General features: G+C 42.7%; 1 protein-coding gene across 5 annotated transcripts in view; it reads right to left on the bottom strand.

Moving 5' to 3' along the window:
• Positions 1–412: 412 nt before the first annotated feature.
• Positions 413–20690, bottom strand: part of LRRC4C (leucine rich repeat containing 4C) — a 3131096-nt gene continuing 3110818 nt past the window's right edge. For all 5 annotated transcript variants that reach the window (XM_069221814.1, XM_069221813.1, XM_069221816.1 and 2 more), the window contains one exon: positions 413–3001. In XM_069221814.1, the coding sequence (XP_069077915.1) occupies positions 1046–2959 (1914 nt within the window). In that variant the 5' untranslated portion in view covers positions 2960–3001 and the 3' untranslated portion in view covers positions 413–1045. The remainder of the gene's footprint in view (positions 3002–20690) is intronic.

The following is a 20690-nucleotide window of genomic DNA, read 5'->3' as shown; positions in this document are numbered from 1 at the left end:
GTGTTTTTTCCATGAAAAAATCCTTTGCACCAGAAATATTTCCTCCACACTGTTGTCAAACTGCTAAAAGGTTCCTCGCATATTTAATAGCTGGACCACAGAGATCAAATACACCTAATAATCATTTCTCTTATCTAATGGAGAGTTCAACTTGCACAATTGAGCCTTTCAAGAATGTTGTACTTATTTGTTTGTAGAAGAAGTCATCCTGCATGCAGCACAACTTTCCAATCAAGTCTCACTGAACAAATGACTTTGGTTTTTGTTTGACAACTTTGAAAGTAGTGTTGTCACCTTTAAGATCCAACATGGCATTGATCATAGTATTTTCCTTTAGTTAAGCTAGCCTCTGTAAATGATGGCCACACTTTCAAAATCATCCCATCCCTTTAAAACTTCAAACAACTTATATGCAAATACAGAAAACCAACAATATTTTATTTATAATCTTATTTTAGTGGTTGAACTACAAATTCTGGTTCTAGAATCATTTTAAAATACCATGGGTTCATTGATGTTCATGTAAGTCAATTCATTCTTTGTATTGTTTTGTGTCCTTGAATAGTACCCTTTGTAGAGTACAGAACATTTGGTACATGAAAAATAAAATATCTGGATTTTTCTCCTTATTTTATAAATCTACGTCTAATTTTCCTTTTGAAGCATATTTTCAAGGGTGGGAGATGAAAGTGACATAGCGCGTGACAAAATGGGCCAAATCTCACCACTAGAATTGATCACAAAAATCCCAAAAGTGTAATTCTAACCTTACAAAATTTTCTGGACCAGTTCTTTGCAGGGAATTGAGGACTACTTTGAAAAATATGCCATATGGCAAGAAGGGGTACTTAGTGCAGCAGAAACAGGTTCAGAGGAACACACGTTATGTCATTTGTTTTAGATCACAATAGAATTTTTAATAAATAAATTTCTTTAGATTTTTTTGTAAAGACACTTTTTTTCGAAACAGTAGATTTAGCCCAGTCAATTTGTGTCATTAATAAATTGTCTTTTATTTTATCTTGTCCCTTTCGTTGTGGTTGATTTATATCTGAGTCTCTTGTACATTGTCTTTCGAACTCGCTCGAATCAATAACGGTTCATGCACGGAACTGTGTATTGAATTAATTGTGTTCACTGTTGTTGTGTGGTTGAAAGGGGATTTGTAAGAGTTGTAGTGGTTAAGATGCTCGTGCTCAATGGCGGGCATGGGCAAGTGGCTTTCTATTGGAGATCCCCCTCTGAGCTCATCATCCACATTGATGATCTCAACAGTCCGCGTGGGGGCATGATGGTTCTTTCGGTGATGCTGCTTCCTCATCTTGTAGAAGATGACAAGCATAACTGCTGCCATGAGAGTGATGGCCACAAAACAACCAATGATAATTTTGGTTGTCTTCATAACCTCATCTATTCCAGGGATGCTTGACTCCGTGATTGGGATGGTAAATGTTTTGTCAGTTGCCTTTGTGCTCTGGGGCGTGAGAGACGTGGTAACATTGGTGGTCTCCCAGATAATGACAGGTGTGGGCCCCACTTTATGTTCTGTAGCCTCTGTCTCCTCCTGAGTGGGCTCCATTGTCTCTACGGTGACTGTGGAAAAGTATGTGTAGTTAGTGTCTGTGGCTGTCACATTCAGAGTGGCTGAAGCTGTGGTGTTCCCAGCAGAGTTACTCACCATACATGTGTACAAGCCTGTGTCCCTTGCACTCACATTGGTAAAGTTTAGTGTGCCATCATTGAGCACAGAAATTCTCACTTTGTATGCCCCGTGGGTCATAATTGTTCCATTTGGGGTGATCCAGCTTACAGAGGTCAACGATGTGGATGCTCGGCATTTCAGCTCTGCTGCCATGCCTTCTGTGACATTAAGGTCTGCAGGAGGTTCCAAAATCACAGGAGCATAGCATGTGAAAAAATTCTGGTCCAGCTCTGCAATGTGTCGTCCTTTCAAATTATTAGGTGTGCTACAGCGTGCACAGCAAGTGCTGCCAGTGGTCACAATCTCCTTAAGCCACCAGCTCAGCCAGAGAATATCACAATTGCAGTTCCATGGATTGTGATGCAGTTGAATCCTCTGCAAGTGGTGGAGGGGGGTGAAAAGGTCATGAGGCAGCAGAGTTAAATTGTTATGGGCCAGGTTAAGCTCCAGAAGGGACTGAAGGTCATCAAACGTGTTCCGTTCAATAATTTGGATTTGTGAATGCATCATCCAGAGCTTTTGGAGGTGGGTCAGCCCTTGAAAGGAGCCTGGCCTCAGCACAGTCAAATGGTTCCCCGACAGGTCCAGTTCATCAAGTTTAACTAGGGGGGTGAGATTGGGGATCTCTCGGAGGTTGCACGTTGCAAGGTTCAAGTACCTCAGGTTTGAGAGGCCTTCAAAGGCACCTTCTGAGATATAGGAGAGTCGTCTCATCTCTCCCAAATCCAACCGACGTAAAGAAGGGATTCGGTTAAAAGCATAAGAAGGAATACTCTCAATGGGATTGTTCCTCAGCCAGAGCTCTTTTAGTTTTGAGAGGTACTCAAAAGCCCCATTTGGGATGGTGGTGAGACGGTTGTCAAAGAGTTCTAAAGTAAGGAGGTTGGCCAGATTATTAAAAGCCCCAATTTCAATAGTCCTGATGTGGTTTCTGCTCAGTTGTAGGATCTCCAAGTGTCTCAGGTGTTTGAAGTTGTCCACCTTGATAATTTGGATCTGGTTTTCATGCAAGTTGAGGAGCCGTGTATTGGTGGATATGCCGTCAGGCACCTCACGCAGGTTTCTCCGTGTGCAGATCACTTTGCTGAACTGGTTACTGCAAGAGCAGACCGAAGGGCAAGTCTGAGCTCGGACTAAGCCAGCTACCACAAGAAGCTGAAGAGCCAACAGCACAACAAGCAGGGGGTCAAACAGGGCCCTGTTGAACCTAGGACCTATCATCATCTGCTGTGGATGTAATGTCATCTTGTTCAACATTCATAATTTGTCTGGTGTTGGTCCTTCAGGAGATCCAGTAATCTGAAAAGAAAGAAGAATCAGATTAAGATTTAACATCATGAAATGTACTGTGCTGTCCAAACAAAGAGAAGAATGTCATTCACAAATGCAGGGAATATAGAGAGAACCACATGAAAATGCTCATTACTTCTGTACCACTTAAACCATTGGCCGGTAGCATTCATATCTGTAAGGGACACAAGCCTGTTAGCAGCATCTGCATCATTTGGAGTAAGAAACCTCCATGATCAGCAGATGTGAGAACATTTGTGGAGGGCACTAAGGCATCCACACGTGTGATGCTTAGAATGAGACCTTGTTGTGTTTACAGCACAATCTTATTTCTTTACTTGAATGTGGAACTTTAATTTGGAACATAAAACGCTAAGGGACAAATAAAAAAAAAGTGGAGCTGCATCCAAGGCACACCACTTTTCCTGTACCCCTACTAGACTCCCTAATGCCACCATGTGTGAGCCGTGTTTATGATACGGTGCACCATGGCAGTATTAGGAACAATAGCATAAAAACTTTTAATACTACTGTGGCGCTTTGCTCCACTAGTGTCAAAAAGTGTTATGTGCAAGGAGGCCCATTGATTACAATGGGTCCTTTTAACACCTGCTGAGATTTCATTGCACCATTTTTGCGGGCCTCCTTGCACACAGCACCTTTGTTCTTCTAAAATGTTGTTTTACTCTTCTCTGCCTCATGTTTCTTCCCATTTCTGCTCCTCCGTTCTTCTTGTTCCATAACTCTGACACACGGTCTCCTTCCTCGTTTGTCTTTCTCCATCATTGCATCAGTTGATTAGTACCTGAAAACTCATCACTGGCCTTTTCTCTCTTAAATTTACCCTCCTTTTGACTCATGTCTTCTCAGCCTCCACTGGCAATCTCTGATTTCGAATTAGTACATATTTCGTTTTGTAATTACTTTTCAATGTGTTGGTATTCTGTTGTATTAAGTGCTTTTGGGAAAACGCCTTATAAATTAAGGGGATAAAATTTAAGGAAACATTTTCTTAATGGTTGATAAAGTTCTTGAGTCCACTCCCTTTGCCAATTAAAGCAACACATTTTTGATACAATCCAGACCCTGAGCAAACATGTTTTTATTGTCACTGCAGGGGCCAGTGTGTATCTATGTCTTTACTTGTTTATTGATGCAGAAGACTCTTCAGGCACCACTCATTGGAGTCGTTGGGCCCGATTCACAAAGGTAAACTTAGACCAAAAGGTTAAGTTCTCACCAAACGTCTAAGTTTAGACCTAAAGTCCAACTTTACTCATAGTAAAGTTAGACTTTTGGTCTAAGTTTAGGCCAAAAGTCAGAACTTACACCAAAAGTCTAACTTTACTAATAGTAAAGTTAGACTTTAAGTCTAAACTTAGACTTTTGGTGTAAAGTTAGACTTTTGGTCTAAGTTTACCTTTGTGAATCGGGCCCTTCATCTTTCAGGGTTTAATAAATGTGCTTTGCCAAGCAGCGCTCTTCATATAACGCGGGTAGTTTCTACTTCTTATATATTGTTTGTATTGTGGCTATGGTGACTTCTTAAACCAGCTCTTTCATAGATAATTCCAACATATGTGTGTGTAATGCTTATTTTGAATGACTGGGCAACTAATTGCCATGGAAGACGTATGAAATGGTGACTAGCTGTAAGGCACACATTTAAAATCAGCTTCTGGCCACTTGGTGAAGGTAGGAATTGGTTCCTCAAAACCACTGTGAACTGATACAGCAGTATCGTCAGCAGGCTGAGAGACTTTCATAATCACCTAAAATATATGTTCTGACCTCATTTTAAGTTGGATAATAATTTTGGAAGAAATATGAGAATGTGGAGGTGGCGTTCCATCCACCGTTCTACATTTTCGCATCACTTAATCGAGCCCTTCTGTCAGGAGAAATTGGAACAGTGGCCTAATATTTACCTTGTTTCATTATGGGAATTAGATTTTTTTTTTTACTTTCCACATCCTCTGTAAACCCACGGAAGAACGATACATACAACATTTGCTTTGCTTCTTAATAAAATAGAGAATGTAATTCATGCCCGACTAGTATATTAACGTTATTGTTTAACTAACACTTCATAACTAAATCATATTAACACAGAACTCGGTGCACGTGGATCTTTTATCTCTGACTTCAAAATAAAAAATCTAATTTGAAAATGTGTCAACAATTGCATTAGTCAAATATTTAGAAGAACTACAATACAGTAGTTGTAAATAGCAAGAGAGATACACATAGAAATATGTTTAGACTCGCAAACAGCATGATGTGCAATTTCCCCATAGGTATTTAAATATAAATATTGACATTTTGGCACGGACGAACATTCATCTTTAAACACATTTCATAGTTTATGTACATTTAGTACATACATATGTGTGCGGTAGACTATTCACAGAAAACATGACCTGCTTCCATTTTCGAAATCTATGTTTGTGAGTTAAGAGCATTTTTCATTTTAATTTGTATCACTTTTATCCTCTAGTAAGGATATTTTTCCTAGGGATAGCTGAAGTGAGTAACATCACCCCTGCACGTGGGCGAAGAATGGATATTTTTTTATTCAAGCAGTTTAAGAAGTTTAGAAATTTCACCAAACTGTGCCCAAGGGACAGCACTGAAAAAAGTATTTTGTGAGAGCATTTCTCAGAAACAAATGTTTTGTGGAGATACTTCAGTTACTAACAGTGTCTGTTTCCTGCTATCCTAGCTTCACTATGTCCCTCTCACCCGTTTATGTTTTTTATTTTTTATTTTTGTAGAGTTCATGAACATTACAAAGTTTAAAAAAAAGCTTCACGAGTTCGAAGTGGAGAAACATTTGCAATCTCTAACTTTTCAATGAATGGAACTAATTGCAATGCACAGCCTGAAGAAGAGGACAGAATTGTGCATTCTTCTTGTATTAGTTATGGTACCCCTATTTCTGTTCCAGCTGCATAATTAAGGGAGGGGTTATATAGAGATTTTTTTTCATCTTGGCATAATCACAAAAATTGATAGCATTTTCCCGTACAGATCAAGTGCATGACTGCACACTGTGGCCCATATTTATACTTTTACACGCAAAATTGTGTTAGTGCAGGTTTGCGTGTAAAAGTATAGCGCCGGCTAGCGCCATTCCTGGATGCCGACTGGGTGCCATAACTATAGAATGCGGCTAGCCGGCGTTAATGCACGGTTAGCGTCATTGTCGATGACACTGACCGGGTGGGGGAAGCTTAGGGGGAACTGGAGGTTGTGCGCCTGATTATGGCGCTATACTGTTTAGAGGCAAGAAAATGCCTCTAAGCAGAGTAACGCCATTTCCTGGCACACCAACCACATGGACATGGCTCCTGTCTTAGTAAAGACAGGAGTCAAGCCCACCACCCCAATGGCCATGCCCAGGGGACAGATGTCCCCTGGGCATGGCCATTGTGGCCAGCGCCATGCAGGGGGCCCCAAGTCAGGGCCCACGAGCGGGTAAAAAACAAATACTTACCAGGACTTACCTGGGATGGGTCCCCCATCCTGTGGTGTCCCTCTGGTGTTGGTGGGGGTGTCCCTGGGTCTTAGACCATGGAAATATGCCTACAGGTCCCCTAATGCCTGCCCATACCCAGGTGATAAATAATGGCGCTAAGCAAGCTTAGCGCCATTATTTAAGTCCTGCATCCCCCTATGCTTGCATTTAGCACGGGGTATAAATATGGCGTTAAGGCCATATCACCATTGTCTGCACAGGAACACCTACCTTACATCGCATCTCATTGACGCAAGGTAGGTTTTCATGTCCAGAAAATGATGTTTACTCCATTACTTTGGCGCTAGATGGGTATGGAGTTAGGTTTGCACTGAATTAGCATTAAAAAATGACGCTAATTCAGTGCAAACCAGGTATAAATATGCCCCTGTGTATCTCGAGAAATACGAAATGGAGCTTTCTCCATTGGGCCCACTTGGAAGGGAGGAAGGTTTCTTTGGTGCTCAAATCAAAACGGCACCTTAGTCTAGAACAGTCACTACTAGAGGGACGTTTGCATGGGCCTTTTCTTGTAATGGCATCACACCGTGGTTTATGGAAGCTCTCAAAAGATCTCCTCGGCCATGTTAATCTTAAATTGCTCCTTTTGTGCTTACAGTATCATTGTTTCAGTCCATAATCTATCCAAAACCTTAACTAGCAAACTTCTCACAAAATCACAGAACACAATAGAAGCGTCACTGTCTCTATAGTTATAATTCATGGGCCTTGACCTTCCAGGATATGATTTCGTTAGTTGCGCAATAGGATTTCTTACTTCCTGGATTGTCTACTGAATTGAAAAGCACAATCTTGGATTTTCTCTTCCAGTAAATGGGTAATCCATTATCGATCTCTTGGAGAAATTGATTGCAATACCTAGGAAATTACTTTGCGATTCCAGGTCCCCTCATTGTGCGATCCTGTGAGTTACCACCTGGTAACCCCCTGTCCTGGGATAGTTTCTTTTCCGCACCTGGATGCAAGGTCCATGTGTTGCTGAGATTAATGTACCCAGCTGTAAATCAGCTGTAGGTGAAACCCTATTGAATCACAGGAGATGCAATGCACATTAATACCCCGGAGCTCGCCCATGTATAAAACATTGATGTCGTACAGCAGAATATATGTTAGCACAGGGATTCGCATTCAGCACTGCATATTGGATTTCTGACAATATGTCACTAAAATATGAAAGATATCTATTTCACTGACCCTTATTTATGTCATGGACTTTAAGACAATCGTTGTTTTATGTAAAAAATTAGTCAGGTGTGGAAAAATCTTTGTAAGCACGGCGTCAATTTTTCCTCATATTTTGGTCTTTAAGGGGCAGGGGTGGAGAAAGAGCAAAGAGGGGCAGAGAGCGAGAGGAAAGAGACAGAAATAGATTCATAAAGAATAAAGGTAAAGAAAGAGAGAGAAAGAGACAGAGAGAAAGAACACAAGCAATAAGTTACTTACCTTTGGTAACACTCTATCTGGTGGATACAGTGACTGCAGATTTCTCATCTAGAAAATGTACCCAGACTGAATCTGCAAGCCACTGCAATAGTTTCTGGGTGCCTACAGGTGGCGCTATGGTCCTCCACCACAAGCTCGTCCTCCCTCCATGCATAACAAGCCACAGAAAGGTGCCAAACCCTGCATGTTGACATCTGACCAATCATTAAACCATTCTGTGCTTTGGGATGTGGAGCTTAGCTGTCAGAATTGAATTTCAGCTTGGAACCTAATTAAATTTGGACAGTGAACCCCAGAGAATGAGGAGGAGGAAAGATGGCTAGGAATCTGCAGTAGGATGGAATAAATACCAGAAAGACTGTTACCAAAGATAACAATATGTCTTCTGATAGATACTTCTGATCAATACCAATGCAATGCCTCTTATGAGTGGATGGGTCTAAGTAGTGGGCTTTGCACCAGGAAGTCTAAAGAGCTAAGCAAACAAAATTATCCTCCCTGAGAAACAGTAATGGAAATTCTGGGCAGATACCTATGTGGCAGCCTGCCAGGTGTCCAAAGCTGCAGCACCCCCTAAACAAGGCAGTGGTCGCAGGTATTGCTCTGATGAAATGGGATCTAATGTCTTCCGGGGGCTCCTATTTTGCCAGGGAATAACACATTTTGATGCACAAAACATTCAATCAGGACAACAGCCATTTTTGGACCACCTTTCCTTTCTCCATATTGGGAAATCCCAGAAGCAGCTGGTCATCCAACTTGGAGTATTTAGTTCAGTCAAAGTAGAAATTATGGGCATGTCGCATGCCATGAGACCAACTGAGAGAGCTTCTCTTTAGATTGACCCAGTGGAAGAAAATGCTGGGAGTCTGATGGGTTAGTCCCATGGAAGGTGCTCCAAGCAAGAAGGTGATCGAAGAAATGCTTGTTTTAATCTCAGCCTCTGGCGACTGCTTGGAATGCCTCCCAGGCCATCATTTGTTGATAACTGCGCTACTTAAAGCAGAGACCAGTTATACACATGTAGCTGGTATCAATTTGGAGTAGCATACTGGGTGACAAGTGGTGAACTGGGATGCAGCCAAAGGCAATTGCCAGTGGCTAGAAGCCATCAGCAAGCCTTTGGCCTATTATGTTTCCAATTGGAAAGTAACATCACTTGTAGAAGAAAGAATGTAACAGTCCCAAGAACAAGCTTGTCAGGAAAAATGTGGTATGCAGACGCTGGACCAAGAAGGACTCACTCGTCTCACTGTTCTGATGCTCTTAAGGGAGTGAGATGAGAAACATGGTTTTCAAGGTGAAGAGCATTAGCAAGCCTTAAGAGCTGTGAAGAAACCCAAAAGGAGCACATATCAGAATGGTTGAGATAATATTTGAGTTCTACTTTAGTATAATGAAAGAGACCGGAGGGGAAAGCCATTTTGAGAAATACATCATTGCATGTGACTAGAATAATGAGGGAGTGATTGGACAAATGAAGAAATGCAGAAAGAGACAATAAATAATTTTTTAAAGGTGTCCACATAAACCCTTGTTACAACTGAAGAACTGATAGTTGTAACCACATGGATTTGATTTGTTTTGCTAAGCACCAGGCAACACATTTAGTCCAACAGCTTGAATATACAGGCTTGGTGGAGTGGCAGTGAGAAGCCAAAATTTCATTCAATAGTTCTGCCAGACGATGAGAACCTCTCATCTGGTTCTGCTCAAACTTCATGCCTGGGGGTGTTGATTGTGGAAGTTCAAGTGTAACACTATGCATTGAATTTGGGACAGCATATCTTATAAAAATGGTCATCAAATCTGAGATATATGCTCAGAGACTAATGTTTGAAGTGCTAAAGCCCCAGCCCAGTCAAACTGAGGCGTCAACAGTTCTTCCAGACATTCTTCAGGACCTGCAAGATGTTTGACAGACCAGGAAACAAATATAAGAGACCGAACCCCTGCTGAATACAGAAAGCATCTCCTAGAAATCCTTTAGGAAGAATCTCCAAAATGCAGAAGGTCAGACAATTACTGTTTTCAGAGTTAATGAATGAATATACAGAGGTAACAACCCTCTGGGAAAAGAGACCGTTAGCCACCTCCTGGTGCCTGTGCCACTTGTGGTTGACAATTTGCTGCCTGGTGAGTGCATCTGCCCTGGTGTTGAGGGATTCTGCCAAATGACAGTACTTCAGGGAAATACCATGAAGTGTCAGCTATTGCCAAACTGTCCGAGCTATCAAGACCTGCACAGTTTGTGGAATATAATTTTGGCTAACGTTAGATTGAATTTGGCATAAATTGTTTTGGAAGGTATTTGTGTACTGCTGAACTTTTAGTGCTCTTTTTTTTGGAGTCCATGTTTTTGCAAACAATATTTTTGAAGTCTTTATTTTCCTGTGGAACCTAGTTCTTCTGGTAGTCACTGGGATAAATTGGGTTCTTACTAAAGACTTGGGCCTATTTTTTGCATTGGGCTCATGACCCTCCTGCTCCCCGCCCCCCTTAAAGTAGTCTTGGCTTCTTGACTATGGTAAAACTAGCTCATCAAGAAATGAAAACAAAGACATCAATACTTAATCCTGTTTATTGTACTATCTACTACCACATTATTTGACCTGGCCTTTACTCATCTATTACATCACAATACTCCAGCCTCAGATAATTTGACCTACGGATTTTGAGCCATATTTATGGCCTGGTTTGCGTCACTCTTGCACCACGCACCATGGTGCAAGAGCGACACAAACCTTAAGTGGGATTTATGAAGCAACATGAGGCCACCTTGTGTGGCCCTGCATGGCTTCATAAATCTCAAAAAATGAACGCAGCACAAATCGACGCATTAAGTAACTCTGCGCCAGGGAGATGTTTCCATGGGTGTTGCGTGGGTGTTCCCAGGCAACATCCATAGATTTTGATGCAAATTACCAGATTTGCAAGAACTTGTAAACCTAGGAATGCGCCAAAAAGATATGCCTCACGGGGAAGGCGTAACAAGGAAAAATATGTTTATTTTACCTAATTTTTCCTCGTTCCATGTGTGCTGCATTCTGCAATACACATAGAAAGAGGAAAAGCCTTTCAGGATTGTTTTTGTGCAGGAAGGTGTTCCTTCCAGCACAAAAACAATCCTGAATACAACACAGGTACCTTTGCACGGTGGTGCAAGGGTGCCCACGTTGGGGCTAGGCAGCCAAAGGGGCACCAGCTCAGGGAGAAGGTACAGGAATGAGCCTGTTTTGGAGAAATACGGTGTTTTCCTGCCCTTTGCTCATGACGCAGGGCAGTCCAGCAAGGTGACTTGCTAACTGCCCTGAGCCACAAAGTCCATAAATATGGGCCTTTGCCTTGTCCCCAAGCCCATCTCACAGGGTCAGACTAAGGTGAGCAGGAAGCTGCAAGATTGGCACTTGATCCATTTGCTGCATGGTGGCGAATGACTGTGGAGAGAAATGGTATCATGTGGACAGATGAACCACAGAGTACAAGGATTTCAAGAAAACTCCATACACAGATTAGGTGCATGAAATAATGTGTGGAAGTCAAGTGGTGATAGTGGGCAGAGATTAATGCGGTTGTGTAGCTACAACCATAACCCTTCATCACAGTCATCAACTTCAACCCAGCAGTATTGTGAAACTATGTGAACAAAAACATTAACTCCACAGTTCACATCTGTTTCCTTAGAAGTCAGCTTTTGGTGGACGTTTTGTCAGATGTTGTCCTCTAGCTCTTAGGTGTATGTGGGTGGGTGGGTGTGTTTGTGTGGTCATATATGAACGTTCCACATGCATGGCATTTATGTTTGTGCAGTGCTTAATTTGTGCTTGTTGTTTCCGGTGCTAAGCGTCAGCACTTATTTTTGAGGGCCAGCGCTATTTTTGCGGCCTCAAGCATTTACTGCGAGCAAAAGATACATATGAGAAAGACAGAGGAAGAGAAAAACGAAGGAGCGCCACAATGGGAGAAAACAGAAAACTGCAAGAGTGAGCTGAATGGGCAGGGAGTGGCTGTAAATAGATTGAAGAGGCCCGAGAAGGCTTCAGGATTACGCTCAGTATTCCATGCTCGCACCTTTAATTGCAGCAGCCGCATGTTTAAGAGGAGGACTTTGAGCACCGGCACGTTTTGATTTACAAATTAAGCACTGTGTGTGTGGTATGTGCATGTGCACTGTGATATGTCACTTGTTTGTGTGGTCTGTGTGTGTGGCATGTGGATCACAGGAGTCCGGTATCTGCGTGCATGTGTGCATGAATGATGTTCGTTAATCAAGCACGCATGCACTTTACGTGTGCACACAATCTGTGCAGGCCTGTGCGCTGATCCAAGGATTCTGCTTAATGATTTTGTGTACCTGTGTCTATTATTGGTTTGGTGGGAGGGCGCAGAGAACATCACTTCTTTACTAATTAAAGATTTCTTTGATTTTCCTGCAAAGCAGAGAAACCGCCTGTGGCAATCAATTCCTTCCATTTCTTAAAAGTGTTTTTGCTGGATTTCTGCTTGGGTTTCTAAATGCCATTAGCCAGCTATAAAATGGTCAAACTTGGAAGATACTTTAATTGAACACAATTTGCATGATAATTTGTTTGGAGGCGCAGTGGGTGGAATATCCCACAGGAGCAGTCATCCGATGGCCATTTACGAAGGTAGTCATTGGCAGACAGAGAGGGCGGGGGCACAGGACCTCCTATGAGCAGCGTGCACGAGCTCAGCCTTTGACAGAAAGCATTAGGACTCTGTGCACAGGCTGGGCCACAGTGTGTTGTGCAAGTAAGCAATACAAAGCACTGCATGAAATAATGTGCCAGCAGAAATGTACTGGACTACTCCCAAAGCAGGGCTCTGAAAACGGCTGAGTGAGCTTGTAAACTTTCGAGCTTTGCATATTTGCATGAAAATCTTAAATTCCCGACAATTTATGCGACAAAAGTCAAACTAGCAGAAAAAAATCTACATAAATTTGCCACTGTACACAGAAAAACTCTTCAAAATGTAAATTTGCAGAGAAAAGGTCGGGTTCGTTTTTCATCTTTGGAGAGTTCGTTTAGGGTGAGCATTATTTTGCACTAGGGTGAAAAGAACCTCACAATGCACAGAACAACTGTGCATGGCCAAAGGAGAAAAATGTAAACTTTGCAAAACTTTAAGAGCACCCTATTATTTTCTGCTTCACTATTATAGCCACAAGTACAAAGATCCGGTTTTGCGACTCGCAATTTGCGAGTCGCGAAACCGGATGTGCAACAGTGTACTTTACACTGTTTGCGATTCCCAATGGGATCGCAAATGACCTACCTGATGAGGTAGGTCGCAATTTGCGACCCCATTGGGAATGGCCACCTCACAGGGATGGTGGCCTGCTGGAGACCACCGTGTCTGTGACTGCTTTTAAAAAAAGCATTTTTTTTTTATTGCAGCCCGTTTTCCTTAAAGGAAAACGGAATGCATTTCGAAAAAAAAATTAAAAGTTTTCCTTTCATTTTTTCAGAGCAGGCAGTGGTCCGTGGGACCACTGCTGGCTCTGTAAAAATGTTTTCACATGCATGCACAAAGGGGAGGGGGTCCCCTGGGGACCCCTTCCCTTTTGCAAATGGGCTAGCACCAATTTGAAATTGGTGCTAACTGCGATTGTTTTGCAAACGCATTCGTGGTCACAAAACAATCATACGTACCACTTGGATTCGGCATTAGTAAGAGATGCCCTTGACACGCCCCTTACTAATGCCGAATCAGAAAACCTAAACTGTGATTTGGTAACAAGTTACCGAATTGCAGTTTGGGCTTTGTACATCCCAAAAAGCATTTTTCTAGTCGCAAAGGGGGCGATTCTGCAAATCGGCCCCTTTGCGACTAGAAAAATGCTTTGTACATCTGGCCCTTAATGTCAATATTTGCACTGCCCCACCCCCTCCCCATAGTGTTTTCCATAGTACCTTTGATACTGTGGGGTGGATTGGGTACTCTTTCGCAAATGTGGTGGAGTACTATGTCCGCCAAAATGACAATAGGCCTGCCTCACTTAGAGACGGGTGGACCCTTAGCTTTCTGTCGAAGAAGCCCCTGTTGGACCTGTTGAGGGAAAGCTCTCGCTGATGTCCTCATGAGTAGTGGCAACGGACGAAGGGTATCACACCGCCCGCCATATTAAAGGTAGACGTGATAATGTTTTTTCTTTTCCTGTCCATCACCGCCAGGAAAAACCTGATGCTAAGGGACATTAAAAAAACTCAAGAAACCACCATGCTTTGGGAGAAAACTCTCATGGTGTGGAGGTTATTAGTTTATTGTGTTTCAATAACAAGCTCCCTCTGTGGACGTTTTGCGTTTCAAGACGTTTGGTGAACGGCTTTCAAGACCGCCAACGGACGTCCACCAAACCTTTTGAACGATGACGGCAGGTCCTGCCAAAGATACAGAGTTGACCGCTGGTCCAGGGATGATCTTTACATTTGGTTGAAGGGTCCCACATCAGGGTGGTGGATATAATGAACTTCACCACCCTGATGGATGGCGCACCAATCACCAAACTTTAGATCAGGCCCTTTGATGACTTTTCAGTCTTGTCCTGTGGGGGAAAGTATAGAAGACATGTTACATACAACTCATCAGATGAAATGTTTGTTAACTATGACCTGTCAAAGTGGCTCAAGAGAAGAAAAGTGGGCAGAAAGTACCATTTCCATTACAGTGATTACTCTTCACTGAAACGTAAATGGGTGGTGTGTGCCCAATGTAGATAATGCAATGCACATTTAATGCAATGTAATTGCTACTTGGTATGCCATAGCAGTGAATGGTATTCATATCAGAAATGGATGCTGAATACTGATGCAAGTAGGGGTCAAAGAGCAGAGCTATACATCCAGAGATTATAGGTCTCCAGACTATGATGTCTAGTTAATCAGCTCTTACCTTGTTTGAAAGGGCTCCAGCAATGTATTCTGGAGCATCTTTGCAAGGGGGTGTCATTTGGCTCATGAAACAAAAATAGTATTTTTTATGTAAGTTGTGTGTAAAATGCAAATTATGCGACACATTCTCTGGCAGTATTATTTTTATCCATTTTAAGTAGAATCAGCATAATTGGTGAATTCTGCAAAACTATGAAGCAAAGTACGCGGCTGGTATAATAAACTCATCATTATGCAAAAAATAATGTGATCACCAAATTACCTAAATCCGCTGACCCTCACCATTGCACTATTGTTTATTATTGGACCATCTATTTATTTTAAAAAGCTAAACAACACCTGAACAATCTAAGTCCAATCAGTGTAGATTGTTAGTTGCACTTTGAAGAAAACATTTTTATGTTAACTACTGTACAATGAATAGATACTATTAAAATATACACAATAAAAGTACCATGTGTGTCCACATTCTAGTGACATTCACAATCCATTCGGCCTTCGTTGAGATCTATGATGCCATAAGAACTTCTTGATGGCAATATTGGACCATATTAGATTGTTGCCCGTTTTGTGTCCTATATAAATTACATGTTTGGGTGCCAATCCTGCACAAAAGGTCAGATGTATCAAAGGGTTTTACCCATTTTGTGCCTATGGGAAAATGTGTTCATACATATGGCCCAAAATGCGGAGGTGTAAAAAACAATATTCCATGGTTAAACATGAAATATGGAAAATATTTAATGGTTCCTTGTGAAACGCAGATTTCAACATCATAACCACAGCACTCAAACTACTCTGCATTGCTTTAGCATTGTTTGGGCTACAAGAATTATGGGGCCTGGAGGACAATATTATACAGCAGGGTTGTCTTATTTTGGCCTCAAAAAATGCAAATTATATGGCACATTTTCTGGCAGTATTATGTTATCCATTTTAGCTAGAAACAAATGTTTGGCGGGAAATTCGAAACTTTTGCAAATTAGGCAACAATTTATGTGGTAAATGTATGAAATCAAAAATGATGTATTAGACATCGTAGTCACAGAATCTCATAAATCTTTTCTCCTTAGCCAGGGTGCATTGTTCTAGCAATAATTTATTCATGACTGCTGAAGCTAAAAGTTCAAATTGCATTGAGTTTCCCATTGTTAGATGCAATTTGAAGATCACAGCTTTTTCAAGATAACTACCTCAAAAAACACATGTAGTATAAAAAACAATCACCGCGTAATACAGCCCTATTCCCTCTTCTAGGCAGGGAGAGCAAAACAGAAAGATCCAATATTATAAATTTTATAGAGGGAGGCAAAAAATCTATATATCATCCGCTAATGGTTTTGAGAGACATCTTGGCCCATGCAGTAGCAATGTATCATTTAATTTACAGGAATTTAAATAACATTCTTCCCCCAACTTTTAGTAGTTTATGTAAGAACAGTCAAGGACTTTGCTTCTAATCAGGATGGATTAATGTCTATCAATGCTTCCTTTGTTTACATTTAACAAGCAAGTGTTATATTATAGACTTAGAACCCGCCATAGCGGCCTCTACCAGCCATTAAAGGCCCGCTCCCGCGTTAAAGGCCCGAGCCGAAGGCGGCTGTGAACAAAGAAGATTGGAATGTTGGCGCTCGGGATTTTACTAGCCCGTAAAAGCCCTGAGCGTTCCATTGTCTCATTGGAGCGCCCAACATTCCAATGTTCTATTTAAATGTATATTTAAATTTGTCACATTCATGTAGAACTTTACTTTAACACACTCCTTATATACGAGAACCCTTCAAGCTCAGAGAGATAAAATGTTGTTCCTTTTGCTTCTAGTGCCTAGTCCAGAATTAGAATCCTGACGTCCAGGCCCAAAAACCACCCTAACACTCCATCTTACAAGCAACATATAGAGAAGGTGCTCCTGTCCTGTCCAGTAGTGTAGCCTTGTGAGAAGCTTTACAGTAGATGGCGCTCATAAAACACATTTAAACTTAAAATTACTGTTAAAAATATTTTGCCTAGCAATACTGTGAGTATTTTCTATTATTGGATTACCTGTCTGCCTCAAAGATCTAGAACTCAACTTTTCCAAACTGAGTGCAACTGAGGACAAAGTTCACATTACTGTATTTTTACTCGGTTGTCTCCGAAAATGTATAATTCCCTTTTCGTCCTTAAGGTGTAGAATTTTAAGATCACATTTTTTCTCATTAGACGTTTATCGGGTATTATAACTATCAATTCGTTCACCAGCCTAGGGGTATTTTTATGTACATACAGAAGTGTAAATTTCACACTTATTTCCATTTAACGGCTTTCACAAATTTCTAATTTTAAAATTGTTTCAAAATTGAAATAATTATATTTGACAATAAAAAAGGTCTCTCGTGAGTATGAATGAGGCCTCTTTACATGTGTTAGGTTTCAGCAGATTGTATCTGATCATTTCTGAGTCATTCTTAAAATGCATCCGGATTTTACATCGTTGTTGCATGGCATGCCCAACTCTACAGAGGCACTCCTTTCATCCAGAGTGATACCTTGGTGGGAAATACAACTGCACAGCCCAACTCTACAGAGGCACTCCTTTCATCCAGAGTGATCCCTTGGTGGGAAATACAACTGCACAGCCCAACTCTACAGAGGCACTCCTTTCATCCAGAGTGATACCTTGGTGGGAAATACAACTGCACAGCCCAACTCTACAGAGGCACTCCTTTCATCCAGAGTGATACCTTGGTGGGAAATACCACAACTCTACAGCCCAACTCTACAGAGGCACTCCTTTCATCCAGAGTGATCCCTTGGTGTGAAATACCACAACTCTACAGCCCAACTCTACAGAGGCACTCCTTTCATCCAGAGTGATACCTTGGTGTGAAATACAACTGCACAGCCCAGCTCCACAGAGGCACTCCTTTCATCCAGAGTGATACCTTGGTGGGAAATACAACTGCACAGCCCAGCTCCACAGAGGCACTCCTTTCATCCAGAGTGATACCTTAGTGTGAAATACCACAACTCTACAGCCCAACTCTACAGAGGCACTCCTTTCATCCAGAGTGATCCCTTGGTGGGAAATACAACTGCACAGCCCAACTCCACTCCTTTCATCCAGAGTGATCCCTTGGTGGGAAATACAACTGCACAGCCCAGCTCCACAGAGGCACTCCTTTCATCCAGAGTGATACCTTGGTGGGAAATACAACTGCACAGCCCAACTCTACAGAGGCACTCCTTTCATCCAGAGTGATCCCTTGGTGGGAAATACAACTGCACAGCCCAACTCTACAGAGGCACTCCTTTCATCCAGAGTGATCCCTTGGTGGGAAATACAACTGCACAGCCCAACTCTACAGAGGCACTCCTTTCATCCAGAGTGATACCTTGGTGGGAAATACCACAACTCTACAGCCCAACTCTACAGAGGCACTCCTTTCATCCAGAGTGATCCCTTGGTGTGAAATACCACAACTCTACAGCCCAACTCTACAGAGGCACTCCTTTCATCCAGAGTGATCCCTTGGTGGGAAATACAACTGCACAGCCCAACTCTACAGAGGCACTCCTTTCATCCAGAGTGATCCCTTGGTGGGAAATACAACTGCACAGCCCAGCTCCACAGAGGCACTCCTTTCATCCAGAGTGATACCTTGGTGGGAAATACAACTGCACAGCCCAACTCTACAGAGGCACTCCTTTCATCAAGACTCTAGAGAGGCACTCCTTTCATCCAGAGTGATCCCTTGGTGTGAAATACCACAACTCTACAGCCCAACTCTACAGAGGCACTCCTTTCATCCAGAGTGATCCCTTGGTGTGAAATACCACAACTCTACAGCCCAACTCCACAGAGGCACTCCTTTCATCCAGAGTGATACCTTGGTGGGAAATACAACTGCACAGCCCAACTCTACAGAGGCACTCCTTTCATCCAGAGTGATACCTTGGTGGGAAATACAACTGCACAGCCCAACTCTACAGAGGCACTCCTTTCATCCAGAGTGATACCTTGGTGGGAAATACAACTGCACAGCCCAACTCTACAGAGGCACTCCTTTCATCCAGAGTGATACCTTGGTGGGAAATACAACTGCACAGCCCAGCTCTACAGAGGCACTCCTTTCATCCAGAGTGATACCTTGGTGGGAAATACAACTGCACAGCCCAGCTCTACAGAGGCACTCCTTTCATCCAGAGTGATCCCTTGGTGGGAAATACAACTGCACAGCCCAGCTCTACAGAGACACTCCTTTCATCCAGAGTGATACCTTGGTGTGAAATACCACAACTCTACAGCCCAACTCTACAGAGGCACTCCTTTCATCCAGAGTGATACCTTGGTGGGAAATACAACTGCACAGCCCAACTCTACAGAGGCACTCCTTTCATCCAGAGTGATACCTTGGTGGGAAATACAACTGCACAGCCCAACTCTACAGAGGCACTCCTTTCATCCAGAGTGATACCTTAGTGTGAAATACCACAACTCTACAGCCCAACTCTACAGAGGCACTCCTTTCATCCAGAGTGATACCTTGGTGGGAAATACAACTGCACAGCCCAGCTCCACAGAGGCACTCCTTTCATCCAGAGTGATACCTTGGTGGGAAATACAACTGCACAGCCCAGCTCCACAGAGGCACTCCTTTCATCCAGAGTGATACCTTGGTGGGAAATACAACTGCACAGCCCAGCTCCACAGAGGCACTCCTTTCATCCAGAGTGATACCTTGGTGGGAAATACAACTGCACAGCCCAGCTCCACAGAGGCACTCCTTTCATCCAGAGTGATACCTTGGTGGGAAATACAACTGCACAGCCCAGCTCCACAGAGGCACTCCTTTCATCCAGAGTGATACCTTGGTGGGAAATACAACTGCACAGCCCAGCTCCACAGAGGCACTCCTTTCATCTAGAGTGATACCTTAGTGGGAAATACAACTGCACAGCCCAACTCTACAGACACGCCTTTCAACCAGTATGATACCTTAGTGTGAAATACCACAACACTTCAGCCCAACTCCACAGAGGCACTCCTTTCATCAAGACTCTACAGAGGCACTCCTTATAATACCTTGGTGTGAAATACAACTGCACAGCCCAACTCTACAGAGGCACTCCTTTCACCAAGACTCTACAGAGCCACTCCTTTCATCCAGAATGACCCCTTGGAGTGAAATACCACACCTCTACAGCCCAACTCTACAGAGGCACTCCTTTCATCCAGAATGATAACTTGGTGTGAAACACCACAACTCTACAACCCAACTCTACAGAGGCACTCATTTCGTCCAGAATGATACCTTGGTGGGAAATACCACAACTCAACAGCTCAGCTCTACAGAGACACTCCTTTCATCCAGAATGATACCTTGGTTTGAAATACCACAACTCTACAGCCCAACTCTACAGAGGCACTCCTTTCATCCAGAGTGATACCTTGGTGGGAAATACAACTGCACAGCCCAACTCTACAGAGGCACTCCTTTCATCCAGAGTGATACCTTGGTGGGAAATACAACTGCACAGCCCAACTCCACTCCTTTCATCCAGAGTGATCCCTTGGTGGGAAATACAACTGCACAGCCCATCTCCACAGAGGCACTCCTTTCATCCAGAGTGATACCTTGGTGGGAAATACAACTGCACAGCCCAACTCTACAGAGGCACTCCTTTCATCAAGACTCTAGAGAGGCACTCCTTTCATCCAGAGTGATCCCTTGGTGTGAAATACCACAACTCTACAGCCCAACTCTACAGAGGCACTCCTTTCATCCAGAATGATACCTTGGTGTGAAATACCACAATT

This window comes from Pleurodeles waltl, chromosome 3_1 (assembly GCF_031143425.1).
Source record: "Pleurodeles waltl isolate 20211129_DDA chromosome 3_1, aPleWal1.hap1.20221129, whole genome shotgun sequence".
Lineage (NCBI taxonomy): Eukaryota > Metazoa > Chordata > Amphibia > Caudata > Salamandridae > Pleurodeles > Pleurodeles waltl.
The sequence above is the reverse complement of the archived record's forward strand: the minus strand, read 5'-3'. Positions and strand labels throughout refer to the sequence as shown.